We start from the raw sequence: 22,566 nt of genomic DNA, 5'->3' as shown, positions 1-22,566 counted from the left end.
TACACTAAAGCAAATGGCAAATTTCTGTATCCAAGCTATGGATATTCTTATTCTTAGAATAAGAAGTGGCCAAACTTTCTTCTTGTTGGTGGACCATTTTGTTCTCTGAGTCGTGTATGTCCAGTTCCTGGGCATGTTGCAGTCAGCCACAGCTGTAGAGTGCACTGCTAATTCTTCCAGGGAAGCACAGCTTTAAACTGAAAGCGTGCAGTACTATAAATTGCTGGATTTACTTACTATGGGATACGAGTGCATTTTAAGTCCCTTGAATGATCCATTTGAAGGAAAATGTGTCCTTGATTCACAGATGGTGAAAGAAATCACATGGATCTTTACTTTCGCTGTGGATAATATCACCAGATGATAATACAGTCAGGACGGAGTGATTCCTTTTTTTTGGTGGGGAGGAGTCAGGGATGCACAGGGATCACTCCTGGCTCATGCACTTAGGAATCACTCCTGGCGGTGCTTGGGGACCATATGAGATGCTGGGGATCGAACCCAGGTTGGCCGTGTTCAAGGCAAAAACCTTACCCACTGTGCTATCGCTCCAGCCCCCAGAGTGCTTCTTTGTTCACTCTACGACTAGGTTTTTTTTTTTTTCTACCTGTTTGAATCCAGTAACTGTTACTGATCCCTGAAGGTTGTACAAAATAAGAGGAGGTTGTCAGGAACATTCATTTTAGAATATCATACATTCAAATATCTGACATGTGTAAGTAGGAGCAGTGATGCCTGGGGGAGTGTGAGGTATGTGGTCTGTCTTAGAGAAGCAGAAACCTCAAGAGAATTGCCTATTTGGATCACCTGGGAACTATGCTACTTTTAAATGAAGCCAGAAATTAGGGTTCATTTATTTCCTGTTACAATACATTAAGCACTTGGATTGTTTCCCGATCTTGGCTGTTATTGTGCTTGATGGTATACCCCCCACCGTTTTTCTTGAGGTACCATGATTTATAGTATTGTGTAGTAAAGTGTACACCTTTGCAGCACCACACACAGCACCAGAGTGCCCCCTTCCCCCCACCAGTGGGACCCTTTCCACCCCTCTCGCCCCAGGTAAGCTCGGTTCTGTAGACCAACTTTCCAGTCCTATTGTCCTTGACCTCTCACTATAGTTATGTATATCCCTCATATGAGAGAGATTATTCTGTATCTGTCTCTTTCCTTGGCTCCACTAAGCATGATATACTTGGTATCCACCACAAGGGATAAAAAGCACTTGGAATCAAAAAGATATTTGTGCTCCAATGTTCATTGCAACACTATTCACAGTAGCCAAGACCTGGAAACAAATCAAGTATCCCAGAATGCAAAACTGGATAAAGAAAGCCTGTCTCGGTGATGGGGGAGAAAGCAGTTGGGATAGAGATGGGACCACTATGACAAAAATAGTTGAAAATTATCACTCTGGATAAGAACTGCATGCTGAAAATAGGTAAAAAAAAACAACAGGATAACCTTTCAGTATCTGTATTGCAAACAATAATACCCAAAGAGATAGAGAGAAAGGCAGAGAGAGAGAGAGAGAGACAGAGACAGAGAGACAGAGAGAAACAGAGACAGAGAGACAGAGAGACAGAGAGACAGAGAGAGAGAAAGGAGAGAGACAGGCAGACGGATAGACAGACAAGACAGAGACAGAGACAGAGAAAGGAAAGTGCTTGCCATTGAGACAGACGCAGCAGAGGGTAGCAGAAGGGAAAAAATGGGACATTGGTAGTGGGAAATGTACACCGGTAGAGGAATAGGTATTGGAGCACTGTATGAATGAAACCCAACCATGAATAGCTTTGTAACCCTGTATCTCACAGTGACTCAATCAAAATATATAAATAAATAAAAAGATATTTTAAAAAGTCAGTGGATCACTACAACACTCCCCCACAAAGAACAGAAAAAAAAAAAGAAACAGTGGTAAAGATGCACAATAGAATACTACTCAGCTCTAAGGAAAGATGAAATCATGTAATTTGCCTAATGATATTTCAATAAAGATTCTGTGATCCTGATTTTTTCTGCAAGTAACATTTCCAGGTGATCACAGTGGGAAACCTCTGGGAGGCCACTTCTCCCATGAGACAGATTGTGTTCCTTATCTTCTCCCACTATCACTGCCCCCTACTGGCTTATGCCTGACGCACTTCAGGCCTCAGACCTGCCTATGGATATTGTAGACACCTAAATTGATGGTATCCTAAAATGTATAACGTATATGTTTTGAATATATATAAATCATGGAAATTTGCTGATGTGTAGAGGGAAACATGATGAATGAAGTCAGGAGAGGGACAGACAACAGTGATTTCTCATATGGGGGACTTAAAGAAATAGAGTAAGAATCTTACAACAAATGGCGAAAGGCATCAAAACAGGAGTGCTGGTCTACGTCTACAGAGCTGAGTGCATGTGTGGTGGGGGGGGGTGGCTGGGAGGAGTCCCCAGGACATTGGTGGAGAGAAGTGGGCACTCTAATGGTAGACGTATGCATGAAACTCTCGTTAACAATATTGTAAATCACTGTACCTCAATAAAGGGAGAAAATAAATAACATTAGTGCCAGAAAGAAAACATATGTGATCCATAGGTCCCAAAAGCCACCTTTCTGTAATCCCCAAGGTTTTATTCTCCTTAATAATAAGTCTTTTAGCACTTATGAGTTCTTGTACTTTTAGCAGTATTCACTTCAATTTTGGGAACTATGCTTCTACTTATATTTGTAAACTTTGTACCTCATAGAAAAGTCTTATGTTTCTTAACTTGAAAGCAATATAGTAATATGTCATGAATGTATTGGGCACATTTTATTTTATTTTATTTTATTTTATTTTGCATCAGCTTCCAGAATAGTAAGAACCTTGCTTCTGACTACACAGCCAAAAAAAGACTTAGCAGGCATATGAAGAACTAGGTATCAGATTTTATGATGCTTAATAGAAAGGCATAGAGAAACATACACATGTTTTTCTCTTCTGAGATGATTTTTTGCTAGTGCCATTGAAAATGTTTCCTATATTTTCTTTCAGTTTAAAAAACATCGACTTTCGGTTGTGCATACCAACACATATGCAAAATCTGTGGTGAACATGGCAGACTTAGTAAGTATCAAGCTGATTTCAGTAATTCTGCTTCCTGATTGGTTCTTGAGCTAATATATACTCTTAAATTTTCATGGACCTAAATTGCATTTTTGCCAAGATGTCCAGCAAGTTCCTTGGAGACTTGTGATTGATTCTAGTGACTTTGATCTCTGACTGGGAAGATGATAAAAGGCAGTGATCAGTTACTCTCGGATGTATGCCTGGAATCCCTTTCTGCATTTTTCACATTAGAAAAGAAAAGGTTGAGTCATGGCTTCTAACAAAGATGTTCGCAGTACATTTCCAACAATGGAGAAGCAGGGCCATTTGTGCCTTATTCTGAAGAATGCTTTGGTACTTGTGAGAATGATGTAACAGGATGATTGCACTGCAGCTCATTTCCAAACCTCAGGCAGCACCAGTACCTTCTCCAAGACGTGAAATAGAGCTTGTTTGGTCAGACTGAAGTTGTTTCCTTAGAGAATTGTCATTGTCCCATTTTTCTAAGGAAACTCAACAATGCATGATTTGTCCGAGAGGGAAGAAAATGGACTCAGAAGCATGTTGAATAAGGGTGAAAATAATTGTCCAAAAGTCACATCTCTGTTCTTTGGATATTACTTGATAAACAGCTTAACTGTGTTACTCAAGGGAAATGCATGAAACTTAGTAAAATAATAACCTCACTTAAAAAATGGTGACTTTTCTAATATTTAATGAAAAGTTGAGGAGTTTCCTTAAGAGAGATTTCTGACCTCATTTGAAAATCACTTGATTTTACTATATAACCAGCTGGTGTGTTCATTTTGTTAATATGCTAGATTTATAAAGATCAACTTAAGACAAGAATAGTATTGGTCGCTATGGAAACCTGGGCTGCTGACAACAAATTTGCAATATCTGAAAATCCATTGATCACTCTACGTGAGTTTATGAAATACAGGAGAGACTTTATCAAAGAGAAAAGTGATGCAGTTCACCTTTTTTCGTACGTAACTTTTGAAATTTAATACTTTCTTTGGTTTCATATTGAAGTACTCTTATGTCTGAGATGTATCCTTTCTACTAAATAATAGTTAGGTTTTGGCATTGCAGATACATTTGAAAGCAGTTTTAAAGGATAGAATTTTTGAAATGATCATGTGCATATTTCTTTTTAAGAACTAAAAGCATTTACTGAGTAAAGATATAATTAATAATGTTTTGTTTAGTTTTTGGACCACAACCAGTGAAAACTCAGTGTCTGTTCCTGTCTTAGTGCTCAGGGGTAATTCCTGACGGCATTTGGGGAGCACTCATGTCAGTGCTTTGAAGATCATATGTGGTACCAGGGATAGCACCTGAGCCTCCTCCATGCAGTGTGTATGCATCAGCCCATTGAGTGACCTCTCTGGCCCCAGTATTCTTAAAAGATTAATTATATTGTTTAAAATCACTTATGGCAATATTATGCTTGCTTTGGATTCTAAATAAAGACCTTACTATTTCTGGGGTCTGTTTATTAAAATTTTACTCATGGTTTTCTTGTGGATATCATGTATGTTTTGTTTAATAATAAATTTTTGATGCCTTTTAAAACATCAATCATTGGGCTGGAGAGATAGTACAGGGGGTAGGGTATTTGCCTTGTACACGGCTGACCTAGGTTCGATCCCCAGCATCCTATGTGGTCCCCCAAGCACCACCCTGAGTAATTTCTGAATGCAGAGCCAGAAGTAACCCCTGAACATTGCTGGGTGTGACCCAAAAAGCAAAAATAAATAAATAATCTATCACCTAAAGTCAGAGCTGTAGAAGGTTATGTGTGTAAGCTAAACACTGCACTTTGGGAGTGACTTTTAATTTTAACACAATTTCCAATTTACCGAAAATTGCAGGAAAATATGACCTTTATCAAGATTATTATTACATTTGCCCACTTAAATTTTTTCCTTTATCCTTCCTTTCTTCTTCCGTTTCTCCTTCCTTACTTCCTTTCACCCATTCATTTACCTTATTTTCCTTGAACTATTTGGAGTAAATTGCACAAATTTACATACTGGGCCTTTGTGACTAAATTTTCAAGTGTATATTCTCTGGGAATGAAGGCATTTTCTTCTATAACCTTAGTTATTATTAAAGCAGAATATTTAACATTATAGAATACTTTTATCACATACATGATCTTTATTCAAATTGCCAGTTGTCTCAGTACTCCATTATAACTAATCTCCACTTCCTGCCTTAACTCAGGATCAAAATAGTATCACATATTGCATCTGTCTTGTCTCTTTAATCTCTCTTTACTATGAAATATTTCTGCAACCTTTATCTATTTTGAGTTAGATATTTTTGAAGATAATCAGTTATTTTATAGGATGTTCTTTGTTGTGGAGATATCTGGTATTGAGATCCAAGTTATGAGTTTGTGGCAAAAAATACAAGGGAGTTTGTATTTTTCTAGAGTGCATTATATTATTATCTTTCATAGGCCTTATTTATATATGATCATTAGTGATCATATTAGGAAATATATTTCAGGAACCTTTTTCTTTGGTTATGTGTAAATAGTTTTCACATTATCTACCTCAGGAACATCTAGCATAGGAATGTTATGTGAATTCAGAAACCTGGTAAATTAATGTGAGAGATGCATGTTATTTGAACTGTGAGCAGTAAGCATTTTTCGTTTCCTTTTCTAAAAGGGGAAGTCAATTTGAGAGTAGCCGGAGCGGGGCAGCTTATATTGGTGGGATTTGCTCGTTGCTGAAAGGAGGAGGCGTGAATGAAGTAGGTGTGAACATCTGTACAATACAAAGTGGTATGATGGCTGAAAATGTTTTCCTAATAACTAGCAGACAATAACATAGTATTCCACATACTCCGAATGTTTGGTTGTTTTATTTGAAGCCAATATGGTTACTGCGAATGATCAGAAGACAGACTAGGGAAATAATAAATAGCAAATATTATCTGATAATTCTGTCCACGTTCTACTTGGAATAATTCCTAGATGAAAGAGAAACCTGACCTCTGTCTTCATTAAATTAATGTTTGTTACTTTGAATTTCCTGGGAATTGAGTAATTCACTGAAGCATTGACTTATACCCTAACTGTGCAACTAGAATCTTTCTCAATATTTTCCAAGTGTTTGGAGAGAGAAAAAAAGAAAAAAATGGTTTCCAAAGGGTTTATTTTACTCAAATACTAAACCCAGTAGAAGTGTTCTGAAAGAAAAATTACTTAATTGGGAGACAACTGTCACTGTCACTCCGTTGCTCATTGATTTGTTCGAGCGGGCACCAGTAACATCTCTCATTGAGAGACTTATTGTTACTGCTTTTGGCATATCCAATACAAACGGGTAGCTTGCCAGGCTCTGCCATGCGGGCTTCATACTCTCGGTAGCTTGCCGGGCTCTCTGAGAGGGGCGGAGGAATTGAACATGAGTTGGCCGCATGAAAAGTGAACGCCCAACATATTAAAAAATATAAACCTAGGTCTTCTTAAGTTTCTTTTGATTAAACCATCACTTTCTGTGGTTCACAGTATTTTCTGAAGCTGCATTTTGTTGGTTAAAGGAAATTTCAGGAATATAAGTAGACACATAATATTAAACAAGCTCCAAATATTTTACACACATATTGTATGATGTATTATTAAAAAACCTGGCCTAATCATACATAAGTATTAAGTTTTACAATGATGATAGGGACAAAATTTGTATTCAGAGTTAGTTTTAAGGTTTCAAACTCGAAATTTGTGATAATCTGGCTTTAGGTCTACCCTATAAAATTTAATTAAATATGTTTATTCCTGTGACTTCTTTTTTAAATAAACTCAGTAGATCAGCACACCAACACAGTATGCTTAACAGATGCTAAATAAAATTACTTAGAAATCAGTTATTTTAATTATATTGTGACTTATTTTCTAGCCCATCTTAAACACAAACTACTTTGCCCTTATGTGTATTGTTTGTTTGTTTTTCAGTTTGGAAAAACTGACTTAATGGCAGTTACACTTGCACAATCACTAGCCCATAATATTGGCATTATATCAGACAAAAGGAAGTTAGCAAGTGGTAAGTTCAAATATACATATGGTTTAGTTGTATTTAATGTAGATTGCAAAATATTTTGGAGGATGTTTAAAATGCTTTAGAGAATGTGGTTGTTTTATTCAAATGCTTAAATAAACAAAAATTTGGGTGATAATATAAAATAAATAGCCAGGACACATAGTATTTTTTTCAAATGTAACAAAAGGTTATATTAAAATTAGTATTTACATGAACATTTCTCTATTTATAATAAACATTTTAAGCTAGGTGATGATGAAATCATTGCTAACTTTAACTTTATAAGGGAAAAATTAAGTCCAGTTTGTTAATTGTAAATAGCCTACTACAAAATTTTAGGCATATAGGTTTAATAGTCTACTACAAAGTTTTAGACAGCTTACTAAAGAATTTTGGCATCAAGGTTTAAGTCATACTGTTTAATCATTGTTTATTTAAAAACATCTGTTAGCATCATTAGAGTCCTTGCAAACATCATATTTAATAAGAAGCTTAGGAAAATATGGTAAATTTAGCATAGCTAAAGAATATAGTTTCCAAAGTAGCTGTAAGTAATTCATCAGGAATTATGGGGCATTTAATGTAAGGAATACATTGATTATAACTACATTAATTTCATGATAATGCATTACAAATATAATTTGTATATACTAATCATAACTTACCATTTATGAAAATTGCCTTAAATACTAAGTTAAATGAATGTTAGTATTTATAAATGTAGATACTCATTTAATCCTCAGGACCATCCTGCAAAATATCTTTTATTAACCCCACTTTATAGATGAGATAATTACATTTTAAAAGGGAAAGATATCCATGATTAAACATAGGGAGAGGTGCAAGCCACACTTGAATCCCAGGTATTTCTGATTCTGCAGTCCATCTGCTTAATTAAAATACTATCCTGCTTTTACGCACAGCCTTGTTTCAAAGGCATTTTAAAATGGACCTGAAATTGTAAGAATTCACATGCGGCATTGCGAAACTAGGGTCCTAAACTAATCTGTCACCATTTTATTGATATTTTGTTATATTTCATCTAAGTAATGACCATGTGTTAAAATATTGAAGGATTTTATATTTCAGTAAAATTGTAATATCTTAACAGGATTAGAGTTTACTTTTTATTGAGCATTGCATGAAAGAACCTCAAATGTAAAGGAAAATTAGAGTCTAGTTTTGAAGGTGTATGTATATAAAGAATAAAGCAAAAATCCGCTATTGTAAAAAATACAAATTACTCTGGAGCACCTGTTTTCACTTTGTAAAAAGGCATGTGTATTCATTTTCTCCTAGGTGAGTGTAAATGTGATGACACGTGGTCCGGATGCATAATGGGAGACACAGGGTGAGCCACTTCTGCTTGAAAATAACTCTCTTTCCTACCCTGCCATGCTGCTGTCTTCTTAGGAGTATGATGATTACTAGTGCTTGAATTACTCACTACAAAGGGTTTAAGAGAAAACCCAAGGTAGATTTATTCAGTGACTCTGCATATAAAACATTTTCACAAAATAGTTTGCTGTTTGTAAAAGCAACTGATTGCATTTGGGCTAGTAAAGGCAGGGCCTGTTATGGGGTGAGAGAGATGCCATCCATTCTTGGCCAACTCAGCCAACAGTCTATAAACTGATTTGAGGGTCTGAGGGTTGCTCTGGACCCATGGTGCCAAGGGATCACGCAGGCCACACAGGTGCTGCTGGAGACCTCCATGGCTGCACCGGCCCCTAACCACTGTACTATCTTCCTGGCCCCACAAAACTTGGGGCCTTGAGTCCAAGCTGAAAAGTTTAGAAATGATGTAACAACTTTTTTTGATGGCTCACCTACAAATATCTTCTTCTGTTATATTTCTCCTCCTTTAACCTTCTTTCGTTCAAATTAAACAGTTGTAAAGAGTGACATGCTAGTAAACTGATGTTCATACACAAAAAATGAAAACAAGAGCCAGGAATTCTAGGTTTCTCAGCTATCCATACTGCAGACATTCTTAGAAGTGACTGATTTCAGCCAACCAATGGTGATCCCCAACGAGGTATAGGAGAGGCTCACAGCAGCTCTTCTGAGGGAGGTGTTTATGTTTATATACCGAGCTACCCTCAGGCACTGTCAGCAGCACCGTCCTTCAGGATGAATATTATAGTCATTTCATTCAGATCAAGCACATCTACTACCAGCTCTCTGACGATTCTATTATGTTGTGTTCTGATTTTTTGCTTGTTTGTTTTGGGGCCACATCCAGCAGTGCTTAGGGCTTACTCTTGTCTTTGCTCTCAGAAATTACTCTTGAGGGAGCGGGAGTGTTGGAGATAAAAGCCAGTTGGCTTGGCCAAGATAATCACCATCCTGGATATAGTTCCTTTCAGCTACAGGCTCTTTCTCCATTCTTTTTTTTTCTTCTTTTATGGACTCAGTATTCAAAGATCAGCATTGTAAGGTCCAGACCACCTAACATGTGGGTTGAGTTCATTGTATTCACTATCTACAAAGTGATTTCTCCATGCTGTTCTGAATACACTTGAATTTCTCTATGAAACACTAGACATGACGTAAAAAATTACAAACTCGAGCTCGGAAGGGGATACTATGATGTGTGTGTTGTGTTGTTTGAGGGCTCTCGGGGTGGCTCTCTGTCACTGCTTGCGTTCGGTGCTCTCAAGCTGCTGTGTATGGACCGGATCGGGAATGGCTCCTTCTTTGTGGTCCGCTTCTGTGTGTGCCGTTGTGCTCTCTTCTGTCTGTCTCACTTTCTCTGACTCTATCGCTGTAGTCTCTCCTCTGGTCTCTTCTGACCTCTCTCTGTCTCTTTGTCTTCTCTTCTGCTTCTGTGTCTTTTCTCTTGCTTCTGTGTCTGTGTCTTCTCCTCTGCTTCTGTGTCTTCTCTCTTCTTCTGTGTCCTCTCTGATGCTTCTGTGTCTCCTGCTGCTTCTGTTTCTTCCCCCACAGTCTTAGTTTATATAGCAATCACATAGGGTGGTGACACAAAGGTGGATTGAACATTAACAAATCAACAAAGAGAGGTAAAACCACTCCTCCCGGAGATTAACAAAATCTCATCTAAGATTACTCCAGATTACTAGGAGATCTGCTCAAGGGTGGGATCCAAACAAGGGTGTGTTGCTTTCTTATTTGCTCAGCTAGTAATGCACTTAAATAGTTGTAGTAAATCTACTCCTAATATTTATAGCAATGTGATTCTCTATGAGCACAGTAAGAGATATATCACACTGAAAGTTATATTCTTCTTGGGGACATCTCACTATATTTTCTAGACCACAGTTCTCAGGTCAGGTTAGTCTTCCTAACTTCAGCAGAGTCCTAGTCTCATCGTTACTTTTGGATCATGACAGCATTTGTCTATGATCATGCTCTCAACTTATAGTTGAGTATTGTGGCATTTTGGCCTGGCCCATTCTAATGCCAGGGTAGCTCACAGCTTGCCCTGGTCCATTTCGTCTCTCATTGGGACCCTGCTTTTGGGGTGCTAGGAAATAAGGGCAACTGAGTTGAGAAAGCAGATGCCCAGGAGTCAATATTATTGGAGTCAATCAGCTCCCAAGTTACAAAGCATAATGTCTTCCTGTGTCCATACAGTAAGGGCATTGCTTTAAGGTAAACTAAGTTCCCTGTGGCAAGGCTGAAAGGACAAACCCAATGTTATCTTACAGATAATATTTTCCTGATCAAAACTTTTTAAAGCCTACATTGTCTAAAGAACTAGATTCATGGACTGGAGACATAGTACAGCAGTCAAGGTGTTTGCCTGGCATGAAGCCAATTTGTGTTTGATTCTCAGCATCCCATATGCACCCCGGAGTCCTATCAGGAGTGACCTCTGAGCACACATCCAAGACTAAGTCCTGAGCACTGCAGGGTATAGTCCAAAGACAAATGCAAATGACAAAAAGGGTTTGTACTCATTTTCAACCTAAACTTACACTATTAATCAAATGAATTTATTTATTATAAATTATACATGGGTTTCCAGCATTTTTTTGTTTGCTAATCATAATACTGTATGGATTTACAACTTGGTAAAAGGTTATTTTACTATAGTCAGTCCTGAATTTCCAGCCTCTTTTGATTTTTCCAATGTTCTCTTCGTGTAAAATTCTTATTTTTCTTTAACTAAATTTTTAGCCATTAAATTGTAGTGTAGTTTCCTATAACATCATGCATTTCCTCATCAATTAATTTTAAGTTTCCAAGGATTGTATCTTACTTTAATTTATATTTTTGCCTGCCTTCACACCATAATTTCTTTTTAAAAAAGTTTTTGTTTATTTGCTTATTTTGTTTTTGGGCTACACCTGGCAATACTCAAGGGCTTACTCCTATCTCTGGGGTCAGCAATCACTTCTGACTCTGCTTGGGGACCATCTGGAGTGCTGGAATTTAACTGGGTCAGCTGTATGGAAGGCAAATGCCCTACTGGCTATACTATCACTCTGGCCCCTCACACCATCATTTCTTGCATAGACTTAATTTTCAATTACTGTTTTTGAATTTTTAACTCTTAATTTATGTGTGGCAGCACACACACATAAATTAAGAGTTCAAAATTAAAAAAAACTGGAGCGATAGAACAGCGGTAGGGCATTTGCCTTGCACTCGGCCCACCCAAGTTCGATTCCTCTGTTCCTCTCAGAGAACCTGGAAAGCTACCTGCCCGCATGACAGAGCCTGGCAGGCTACCTGTAGCATATTCGATATGCTGAAAACAGTAACAACAAGTCTCACAATAAAGACATTACTGGTGCCCACTCGAGCAAATCAGTGAACAACGGGAGGATAGTGTACAGTGCTAATTTATGTGTGAGAAGGAAAACAAATGAAGAAATGCATATTGAAAACATTTAAAACATATTTTTCAAGATATCTTTGGATTGAAATGTTAGAGGAATGTTAGAGGAAATTTTAAAATTTTTAAAATCATATTCTAAGTTGAAATTTTCCAATGATTATTAAACTTTGTATTATATTTGTTCTTATATTTTTTGTTTTGGTTTGATGTTTCTGTTTTGATTTTGGGCCACATGCAGTGGTGTTAAAATTTATTTTACTTCTCTCTCTGCACTCAGAGATTACTCATGGTGTGGCTTGGAGGACGATGTGAGATGTTAGGGATCAATCCACATTGTCAGCATGCAAGACATGCACTTTGCCCTCTGTACTATCTTTCTCTCCTCAAGTTCTTGCCACTTCAAAGCTCAGTGGTATGCCTGACTATTCTAAATAATGGTTAGAAAACAAAAATGCATAGCATGCCTAGCTTGAGAATAATCTGCAGCAAAATCAAATGGCTATCTGAAGATAGGCATAGCTTTTTGCATCAGAACACTACTTACCAAAAAGATGTGTGACCAAATTAGAGAGAGAAGAAGAGGGAAATTGTCTGCCATATATGCAGGGGAGGGTTGGGACAGGGTGGGGAGTGGGGAGCAGTGGGATACTGGGGACATTGGTGGTGGAAAATGTGCACTGGTAGAGGGATGGGTGTTTGATCATTGTATGACTGAAACCCAAACATGAAAGTTTTGTAACTGTAACTCATGGTGATTCAACAAAAATAAATAATTTTTTTTTTGCTTTTTGGGTCACACCAGCGATGCACAGGGGTTACTCCTGGCTCATGCACTCAGGAATTACTCCTGACGGTGCTCAGGGGACCATATGGGATGCTGGGATTTGAACCCGGGTCGGCCGCATGCAAGGCAAACGCCCTACCCGCTGTGCTATCACTCCAGCCCCAATAAGTAAATTTTTAAGAAATGCATGAAAGAGCAAAGCACTCTACACAGAACATTATCTGGTATGCTTTTACATATAATTAGATCTATAGTTTGATCTCCCATTTCTGCTCTCTGAAGTTTCTCTGTTAAACATTGGAAAGCATTCTTAATGTGATCTCCATCAATCCCATCTAAAGGCATAAGAATTAAAACTTTAACAATGCACTGACTACAATCAATATGTTGTATAGCAATACAAAAAAGTTTTGGGCCACAGGCTAGGAAGAGACATGAGCCTTCAGGATATCAGCCTTCAGGAAGGTTTTGCACTATGGTACTGTTACAGAAATTAATCCTGATTCAGTTGTGACAGTTATAGGAAGTCTGATATGGAACAGTGAAGGTAAGAACAATTCACTCATTTCAGTTGTTCATCTATAAAAGAATGTTCCTGTGAAGAATGAGTTTCCTGTTAATTGTCTCAACAAACTCAACTTCCAGAAATATAGCCAGCAGGAGACTCGACTGGCCTGAGTGAGACCCCTAAGGTATCTTTGCAAGACTGGGACTGAATTAGACTTTGACTTTGCAAGGTCCAAACTAAGGGAATCTTTCTATTTTGACTTTCCGGAACTGTCCAAACTTTCACCAATGGAATAAAGAGGAACTTGAAGAAAGCAATTTTCTGTTGTTTTGGTTATTTTTATTTGTTTGTTTTGAGGCCATACCTAGCAATACTCAGGGGTTACTTCTGGCTCTGCAGTCAGGAATTGCTCCTGGTGGGGCTCTGGTGACCATACGGGATGCTGGGGATTGAACCTAGATTGTCAGCAGGCAAGGCAATGGTCTTACTGTGCTATTGCTCTAGGCCCTAGAATGCTACTTACTTTTTTATTTATTTTAACTTAATTTTTTAATAGAATCACCTACCTTGAGATACACAGTTACAAAGCTGTTAAGGATCGGGTTTCAGTCATACAATGATCTAACAACCCTCCCTCCATCAGTGTCCACTTCCTACCACCAATGACCCCAGTTGCCCTTCTGCCAACACCCTCCCCTAGTCTGCCTCTGTGACTCTATGGCAAGCACTTTTCTTCTCTCTCCCTTTCTTTCTCTCTGGGCACTATGGTTTCTGCTTTCTCTTTCTGAGCACTATGGTCTGCTCTCTCTCTCTCTCTTTCTCTCTCTCTCTCTCTCTGGGCACTATGGTCTGCGTGTGCTCTCTCTCTCTTTTTACTATGGTCTGCTCTCTCTTTCTCTCTCTCTCTCTTTCTGGGCACTATGGTCTGCAACACAGATATTGAGAGGTTATGCTGTTTGTTCCTTTACCTACTTTCAGCACACAGTTCCTATCCAGAGTGATCATTTCCAACTATCTTTGTCATAATGGCTCCTTCTCTTATCCCAGTTGCCTTCTTCCCCAGCACTCGAGGCAGGCTTCCAACTGTGGACTAATCTTCCTTGCCCTTGTTTCTACTGCCCTTGGGTATTAGTCTCGTTTTATATATATGTACATTCAATGTCTGTCCTTCTCCTTTTGACTCATTTCAATCAGCATGATACTCTCCATGACAGTAGTTAAGAAAAATAAACTCATAAAATATGTTTATGAATAGAAAGCTACTTTAAATTCCCTAACTCTATATGAGAGATGTTGAATAGATTAAAAGTGAAACCATTGGCTGAGGGCTACAGAAGTAGCCTGAGATGCAGAGCGCATGAGTAGTAGGCATGAGGCCTGAGTTTGATCCCTAGGACCACAGAGTGTCCTAGCATCAAATTAACTGTGGATTTTATTACTTTTGGGGTGAGGCACAGCCAGCGATGCTCAGGTTTACTCTTGGCTCTGAGCTCAAGAATTACAAGGGACCATATGGGTGTTGGGGATCCAACCCAGGTCAGCAGCATGTAAGGAAGGTACCCTACTTTCTGTACTACTGCTCCAGGCCTGTACTTTTTGGGAAATTGTAGTAAAAAATGTAAAGTAATTCAAAACAACTTGAATCTGAGGCAACTTAGTTACGGAGTTTTGTATGAAACAGTCACAAAACTTAGTGTAATTAGTTAAGGTAAATGAATCATCATTATAAATTCCATTACTTGATTGGAGTTTACATTACATTAATGACTGTGTATGGAAGAAACAGGACTATTGATGAGCATTGTCTTTACACTCTAGTGCAAAAGAATTAAAAATTTATTTTAGGAAAATTAACATATTCTTAATTATATTTTATTTTTATAAAAGCTTGATATACATTTTCGAAACTAGGGAAAAATACTAGATGCTTTCTTTACTGTCTGGTAATATCATATTTTATATTAATATATTGCTGTTCCATCATTATATTTTCTCTTTTCATTTTTGTTATTGTATATAACATTTGGGTCTCCACAATTAGCAGCTGCACAGAACAGAAAAAAACTCACAGGGCAGTGGTGGGATTTGAACCCACACCTCTGAAGAGACTGGAGCCTAAATCCAGCACCTTACACTGTTTCATAGGGCGTCTGCCTTGAATGCAGTCAACCTGGGTTCGATTCCTCTGTCTCTCTGGGAGAGCCCGGCAAGCTACCGAGAGTATCTCACCTGCACGGCGGAGCCTGTGGTGTATTCAATATGTAAAAAAAAACAGTTCTAACAAGTCTCACAATGGAGACGTTACTGGTGCCTGCTCAAGCAAATCTATGAGCAACGGGATGACAGTGACAGTGATACAGTGATACAGTATACAACATTTGGGTACTCTTGGATATTCACTTTTTAAACATTTGACATTATGTAGCCCATGTTTTCTAAGTCATTTTTGTAAACACCATAATTATTAATAATTATGTGTTAATTTATTGTCTTAATATATCACAGCTTAGTTAAAATGTTTTGCTATTGAACAATTTATTTTTGTCATTTGTTGTGGAACCATAAATAATTTGTTCATAACATTCATCTTTGTATGACTAAATGGAGCTAATTATTCCCATAAGAAAAATATTGAACAGAAATCAGTGCAAATGGCAAATGAGTTCTAACACAGAAGGAAGTATTTTCTTACAGTGTTAAAATCTAACTTGAATATTTAAAAGTCGAGACTATTTAGAGGAATCTACATTCACATCTTGAGAAATTAAGGCTATGGTATAGAAAGTAGATTACTTCTATATGTCTCAGAGGTTTGAGCTGAAAACCTTCATGAATAAAATTTTGGAATGCAATGTAAAAAAAAAAAAATATTGAAAGGTAGAATTACTAGATGGAAGATGCTTCTTATTTTGCATCTTCTTGATGCATCTTGCCAAATTGCTCACTAAAAGTTTCTTTTCTTTTGATCCTTTATTGCCCTTTTTGTATATATTTTTCTTTTTCTTTTGAAACAATCTAAAACTAAGAAAAGTATAAATAGTAACAAATAGTCCATGTAATAAGTAACAGGTGAGCTTAAATAAAATTGCTGATGTGGTGACCTCGCCACCTCGGTGTGTATTTCTACAATCAAATACTTCCTCTAAATTACCTCAATATGGAGGCTGAAGAGTTGGTATAAGAGTTAGGCACTTGCATGAGTTTGGTGTGGGCTTGATCCCCAGCACCACCATTAGTGACCACTGAGCTCAGCACCAGGAGTAGCCCCTGAGCAAAGAATGACAATATAACCAGTAAAATCTTACTCAGATATCTTACTCAGACTTCACGTCAGTTTCATCCTGTTTCAATTTCAAACTCTTTCAGGCATCACATTTCATTTCATGTGAAATTTAAATTTAAATTTACACTTACTCCCTAGTTGTGTACTCTTTTGCACTTTGATGACCATGACACTTATTATAGATCAGCTATTTTATAGAGTGCTGTCAAGTTTGGGTTCCAGCTCAGTTTAAATACTTAAAAAGACTTTCTAAGGAATATTGCTTTTTTATTTGACCAGAATTACACTGTGTAAGCTACTTCCTTTGAATATAAATTATAAAATTATGAACATCCCGTATTTACTATCAGTCATCAAATAAATTTACAAATACAATATTTGAATAAAATTCTTATGTACTGAATGCAAATGTTGTACTTAAGTGGAATTTATTATTTTGTTTTTAATGTCCAATTTTTAGTAATGTGTACTTTTAAGACTATAATACAAATAAGCAAGACTTTCACTATTGCTTTTCTTTTTTCTCATAGCTATTATCTTCCCAAAAAGTTCACCCAGTGTAATATTGAAGAATATCATGACTTCCTGAATAGTGGAGGTGGTGCTTGCCTTTTCAACAAACCTTCTAAGGTAATAAGTATGATCACAATCTTAGCAAGATTTCTGAAGTATTATAAACATAATACATTTCCAGTCTTTGGGTCACCTTGCTTACATGTATATATTCCATATATTAATATACTGAATCTTTATTTTCAAAGTCAGTTTGAAACTTGATCAGTTTGGTTTATTCTGATGTCACCAGAAACCTGGTAAAAAAAATGAGAGTTTACTTATTCTTATGTGATTAAATGAAAGCTCAGTATTTGCTTGCCTAAACATGTTCATTTGAATTTATATTTAATTTTCTTTCATAAAGTTGTTTTTTTAAAATGTCTACTTGTATATAATGTAGAAGGGGGGCTTATCTCCCGATACCCTCATTATACCATAACACTTCCTTTCAAAAATGAGCAACATGATTAAAATTACACGTACCTTTCAACATCAAACCAACTCTACTCAGAGCATTATTTCTCCATAATGTCTTCATCAGAGGCCTTACAAACTAGCAGAGCATCTTCTGGTTGTGACTGAAAAACAAATCTTCCTCACACATCTAGAAGAATATGTGTGTGAATTAAAAGGATGTTTTGTCCATATTAGTAATGTTTCCATGTACCATCAGCAATATGTGGCATTGTCCTTATTATCATTTGCTTGGTTTCATTCTCTCTTCACTCAAGTGAAACTTAAGGAATGTATCACATTGCACTGAAAAGCAAATGGACAATTTTAAATCTCTTTCCAAGTTTCAAGAGTGATCTTTGAACGAAATCTAACAAGCTATAAATGAAAAACAGCATAAATATTTTGTCAGAATAATTGATTATTCTCAACCTAGTGTAAAGAGGAAATGTCCTGAAAAAAAAAAGAGTAAATGGTTTGGTGTGTGAATGTTATAGTTTTTCATTTTGAAGCTGAGTCATTGGTTGTTCTCAACTGAAAATGAAATAGAGATGAGTTGATTCTCTTATAGGAGAAGAGATAATTAAAATTAGGTAAATATTTCATGATCATCATTGTTGCTCTTTTCCTTTCTTTCCTTCCTTTTCTTTCCTTCCCTTTCTTTTCTTTTCCTTTCTTTTTCTTTTTTTTCTTTTCTTTTCTTTTCTTTTCTTTTCTTTTCTTTTCTTTTCTTTTCTTTTCTTTTCTTTTCCTTTCCTTTCTTTCCTTTCCTTTCCTTTCTTTTCCTTTCCTTTCCTTTCCTTTCCTTTCCTTTCCTTTCCTTATTTTCTTTTCTTTTCTTTTCTCTTCTTTTCTTTTCTTTTCTTTTCTTTTCTTTTCTTTTCTTTTCTTTTCTTTTCTTTTCTTTTCTTTTCTTTTCTTTTCTTCTCGTCTCCCGAATCTTTAGAATTTTGAAGCATCTCCTGGACACTGTTGTAACTTTCTTTTCTTTTTTTTTTAAAAAAAAAACAACCACGAAATTCTTCTTTATATTGAATCACCATGAATAACAAAGTCACAAAGATATTTATGATTGCATTTCAGGTGTATATTTGGACACCAATCCCTTCACTAGTGCCCATCACCTCCATCAATATCCCCAGTTTCCCTTCTACCCCCCCAGCCTACTCTATGACAGGCACACTTCCCCTCCCTAACTTATCTGTCCAACATTACCCCAGGACAAGCTTGCTACCGATGACCAGTTCTTCTGCTCTTTGTTTCTGTGTTGTTTCTATTGTAGGGCATTTGCTGTTTCCCTACATAGTGAATTTTGCTTTTTTTCTGATGGGAGGCCTCCAACCAATGCGAGGGAGGTCTAAGCCCCTATGATTTTTGGCCAATGATGCTGGTCTGAGGATATGGTGTTACTTGCACCCTGTTGTACCAGGGTACCTGGGCCACCTAGTGGTGGCTCAGAGGCCTCCTCGTCTTCACTAAGCCATGCTGTGGGACCATGCCATTCTGCAAATTGAGCTGGGGTCAGCTGAACACAAGGCCTTTTAGCCCCTGTACTACCTCTCCATTTCCTGCTGCTTTATTTTGTTTTCCCCTCTAGTTAAGAAATGCGAAGTGGCAGAGAGATAATACAGAGATAAAACATTTGCCTTGTATCCTGTGTACCCCAGTTTGATCCCTGGAACTGAGTCCCTAAGCACTGTCAGGAATGAGCCCCAAGCACAGAGCAAGGAGTAAACCCTGAGCTCTGCTGGGTATGGCCCAGTTCCTCCCCCTCCCCCACCCCAAAAGAAATTTGAATGTACATCTGTTGATAGGAATATGTTTCCTTCCATTCTATGATATGCAAACTTTGTTCAAATTCTTAATAGATATTATATATAAAACCTAGCAACTGTTTACCATTTTCTAATGTATCACTACCAGATATACTCAAAAGGTACCAAAACTGATGTAAAACATTTAAAATGTATTTTTGTAAAGACAAAATGTGCTTCCATCTGTGGGAGATGTTCTCTGCAAAGCTATGTTAATAGGAATAGTATTTTGCATTAAATATCTCAATGGATTGATTAGTTTTGTGTTTTCTTCAGTGCCTGTGAAAGTGGACACTTCAGTCACTGTTCTAGAAGGAGACACAGTAAAGATCTTTTCATGGATGAATGAACTCGATCCTCAAAATTTGTGATTTCTGTTTTAATATGCAAACATTTGGGCTCTGAGATGACAGATCATTTTCCTGAGAGAAGTCAGTGGGCAGAGATTTGAACCCAGAGTTTAAGACTCTAGAGCCCTTGCTTCCTTGTTTGCAGTGCCCTTTCAGGAATCAGACTGGCTTGGTTTGGGGCCATGGCAAGAGCCTCCTTTATTTTGGTGGCATTTACCAGACCCTGCTTGATATGTGTGTTATATAAGTGAAGAGGATTAGATCTGCAGTGGCTACTTCTGAAGTTCCCAACTCTCAAGCCCTGCTTTCCCACTCAGGAGAATAATAGCAGACAGACGTCCCAGATGTGTAGGTGTGGCTCCTACCGCCACTCATTAGGTCTTTGATGTCGATGTTTTGATGTTTGAGTCCCCTTTTTGGTTTTCATCCCACAGCTTCTTGATCCTCCTGAATGTGGCAATGGCTTCATTGAGACTGGAGAGGAGTGTGACTGTGGGACTCCAGCAGTAAGTCTTTGGGTTTTTGAGGACGTTTTTTTAGATTACATCCAGGTTCATTCCAGTTTCCTGCATGGAGATACACAGAGACAGTGTTATGCCTGGGAATTGTATGAGTTGTGGAAGAGCTATTATTATTGTAAAGGTGTACAGTTAATTTAGAAAACATCCTGGTACTCTCAGGAAAACGATACCATTTCCTGATGTTTTTGCACCTGTTTTTACTCCATAGGAATGCGTCCTGGAAGGAGCAGAGTGTTGTAAGAAATGTACCTTGACTCAGGACTCTCAATGCAGTGATGGTCTTTGTTGTAAAAAGTGCAAGGTAAAGAACTAGTTCGTGACTAATCAATAGAAAAGAGCCCCTGTTCTACTGACTCATTAAGGCTAATGAAATATAATCTAATAGAAACATTCATGTCTAACATATGTTAGTCACCAAGTGCTATGTATGTTGTGGGATGATCACAGATTCTTGTGAGATATAGTTATTCTTTTTGTCATCTGACATGAAAACACAGAGACTTCTAGTGATTAATGAGCTTTTCTAGGGTATTTCACCAAGAAAGTTGGGAGTTAGGTAAATGTGAAACCCTGACAACCTTCAGAGTTTGTCCTACGCCAACTGCCTCTCTAAGGAGTTCCCACGTGAATTAAAACCTTGTGTTCTTTCATTATAAAGCTAATTGTCTATTCAATATTGAATATTTCCCCCTTTTCTTGCTACTTAGTTTGGTGTCCTCTTTTATTTATTTTGGGGTGGGGAGCTTCTAAGGAATGTTAAGGGATGCCGAAGTGGACTCCTGGCAATACTTGGCCAGTGGGGCTGGATAGTCCAATACTCATTAGACTAATGATAGTTTAATGCAAGTGCAATGCTGCTCTTGCCCTGTAGCAGCCGGGGAACCAGGACCACCCTAGTGGCATTCAGGGACTCTAACGCTTCATATTGCAGTACTGAGAGGGGAGTCAAGTTGGGATCTCGTGCATGCAAGGGCTGTGCTTAGCCTTTGAGCTATCTCCCCAGCTCAGAGTTTCAAATATCTCTTGCATTAGCTGTTGGAAGAGCCAAAGAAATAGGTTTACACTTGATACCACTTTATATATAACGTAGGAGAGCGTTTTGAATGCATCTGTATATATGTTTTGGATGTTTATCCTCCCGAGAGCATCCCATATCTGTTTCTGAATAGTTAAGGCTTTATCAAGACTAACAGTTATTTAGGGTTTACCTCTCTCAAACTAACCTATTTCTTTTTTCTCTTCTACGAAACCTGGTAAATCTCCCTTTTTACCCTAGTGTTTATTTTTGGTCTCTCCCTCCTGTCTGCATCTTATGAAAACAGAGCCAGAGGTATCCGCTCAGTTATTATCACTAGATTCTCAGTACATGTTGAATAAATGATAATATGCTCATAAGTATCTTGCCGGTTATCTTTTGGTTGACTCACAGTCTATCAAGTAAAGGAAGAATGGAATTGTCTGAATCTATCATTTAAGGTATCCATGGTCTGTCAGAGATTGTTCTAAGCACTTTTCACCTATATTAACTTTGGGTTCACAGCCCTAACACTGTTGGCCGTTGTGACCAAATATGCCTGTGTTGTAGGGTACATCTCATATGGTGTCTAGCAGTATCCCTGACTCCTACCTACAAGATGAAGGCAGTGCTCCTCCTACTCACAACCAGAAGAGATTCCATACATGTTTCTTAAGATCATTTTCCTAGCTAATGACCAGAACCACTATTTTAGCGTAGTTGTTATTATCTTGATCTTTACAGCTGAGCAATCTAAAGAAAGTGAGGCGAGCCTTCTGAGGTCCACTCAGTAAGTGAGAAAAAGATGAGCAGTTAGAATCCAGAACTGCTCACAGCAGGTTCTGTCGTTTCAACTTTACAACTCTGTTCTCAGCATATTTTTAAAGACAAATGAACTTTTGATAGAAAACACTCTCTGAAGGGGAGTGTAAAATAAGTAAAATATGAAACAGATGTTTCACCTTTGGGCTACCTCAGTTATACATTTGTTTGCCACCACAGTTTTCATGGCAAGGGATTCCCAATATTTTATTTTATTTTTGATCTTTTAAATCGATTCCTCTGTATGAGATATTTAATGAGGCCACCTTTTCCCTTTGATTTGTGATGTTAGACTCTATAATATAGAGAAACAAATAGAAAATAATATTTTTGAGTAACAGGGAAAAAATTACATGATTAATTATTCCACAAAGTAAATTTCAAGAAGACCTCTTTTAGTTCTTTCTCCACAGTGCCACCTCTCGCCTCCACCTTGGGCTCCCAAAGGCAGAGGGAGGATAATGAATGGAGGAGGGAAACAGAAGAGGAGCATAAAAATCATCTGTATTT

The 22,566-nt window shown here is 37.5% G+C and overlaps 1 protein-coding gene across 17 annotated transcripts in view; it reads left to right on the top strand.

The window, feature by feature from the left end:
- Nucleotides 1–22,566, top strand: part of ADAM22 (ADAM metallopeptidase domain 22) — a 286,474-nt gene that overhangs the window by 196,128 nt on the left and 67,780 nt on the right. For all 17 annotated transcript variants that reach the window (XM_055121250.1, XM_055121246.1, XM_055121258.1 and 14 more), the window contains exons 10-17: nt 3,030–3,101; nt 3,905–4,071; nt 5,768–5,852; nt 7,057–7,147; nt 8,444–8,495; nt 17,057–17,156; nt 20,133–20,204; nt 20,428–20,520. In XM_055121250.1, coding sequence (XP_054977225.1) covers nt 3,030–3,101; nt 3,905–4,071; nt 5,768–5,852; nt 7,057–7,147; nt 8,444–8,495; nt 17,057–17,156; nt 20,133–20,204; nt 20,428–20,520 — 732 coding nt within the window. The remainder of the gene's footprint in view (nt 1–3,029; nt 3,102–3,904; nt 4,072–5,767; nt 5,853–7,056; nt 7,148–8,443; nt 8,496–17,056; nt 17,157–20,132; nt 20,205–20,427; nt 20,521–22,566) is intronic.

This window comes from Sorex araneus, chromosome 1 (assembly GCF_027595985.1).
Source record: "Sorex araneus isolate mSorAra2 chromosome 1, mSorAra2.pri, whole genome shotgun sequence".
In the NCBI taxonomy this organism is placed as follows: Eukaryota; Metazoa; Chordata; class Mammalia; order Eulipotyphla; family Soricidae; genus Sorex; species Sorex araneus.
Note: the sequence above shows the minus strand (reverse complement) of the source record. Positions and strands in the feature narration are given on the sequence as shown.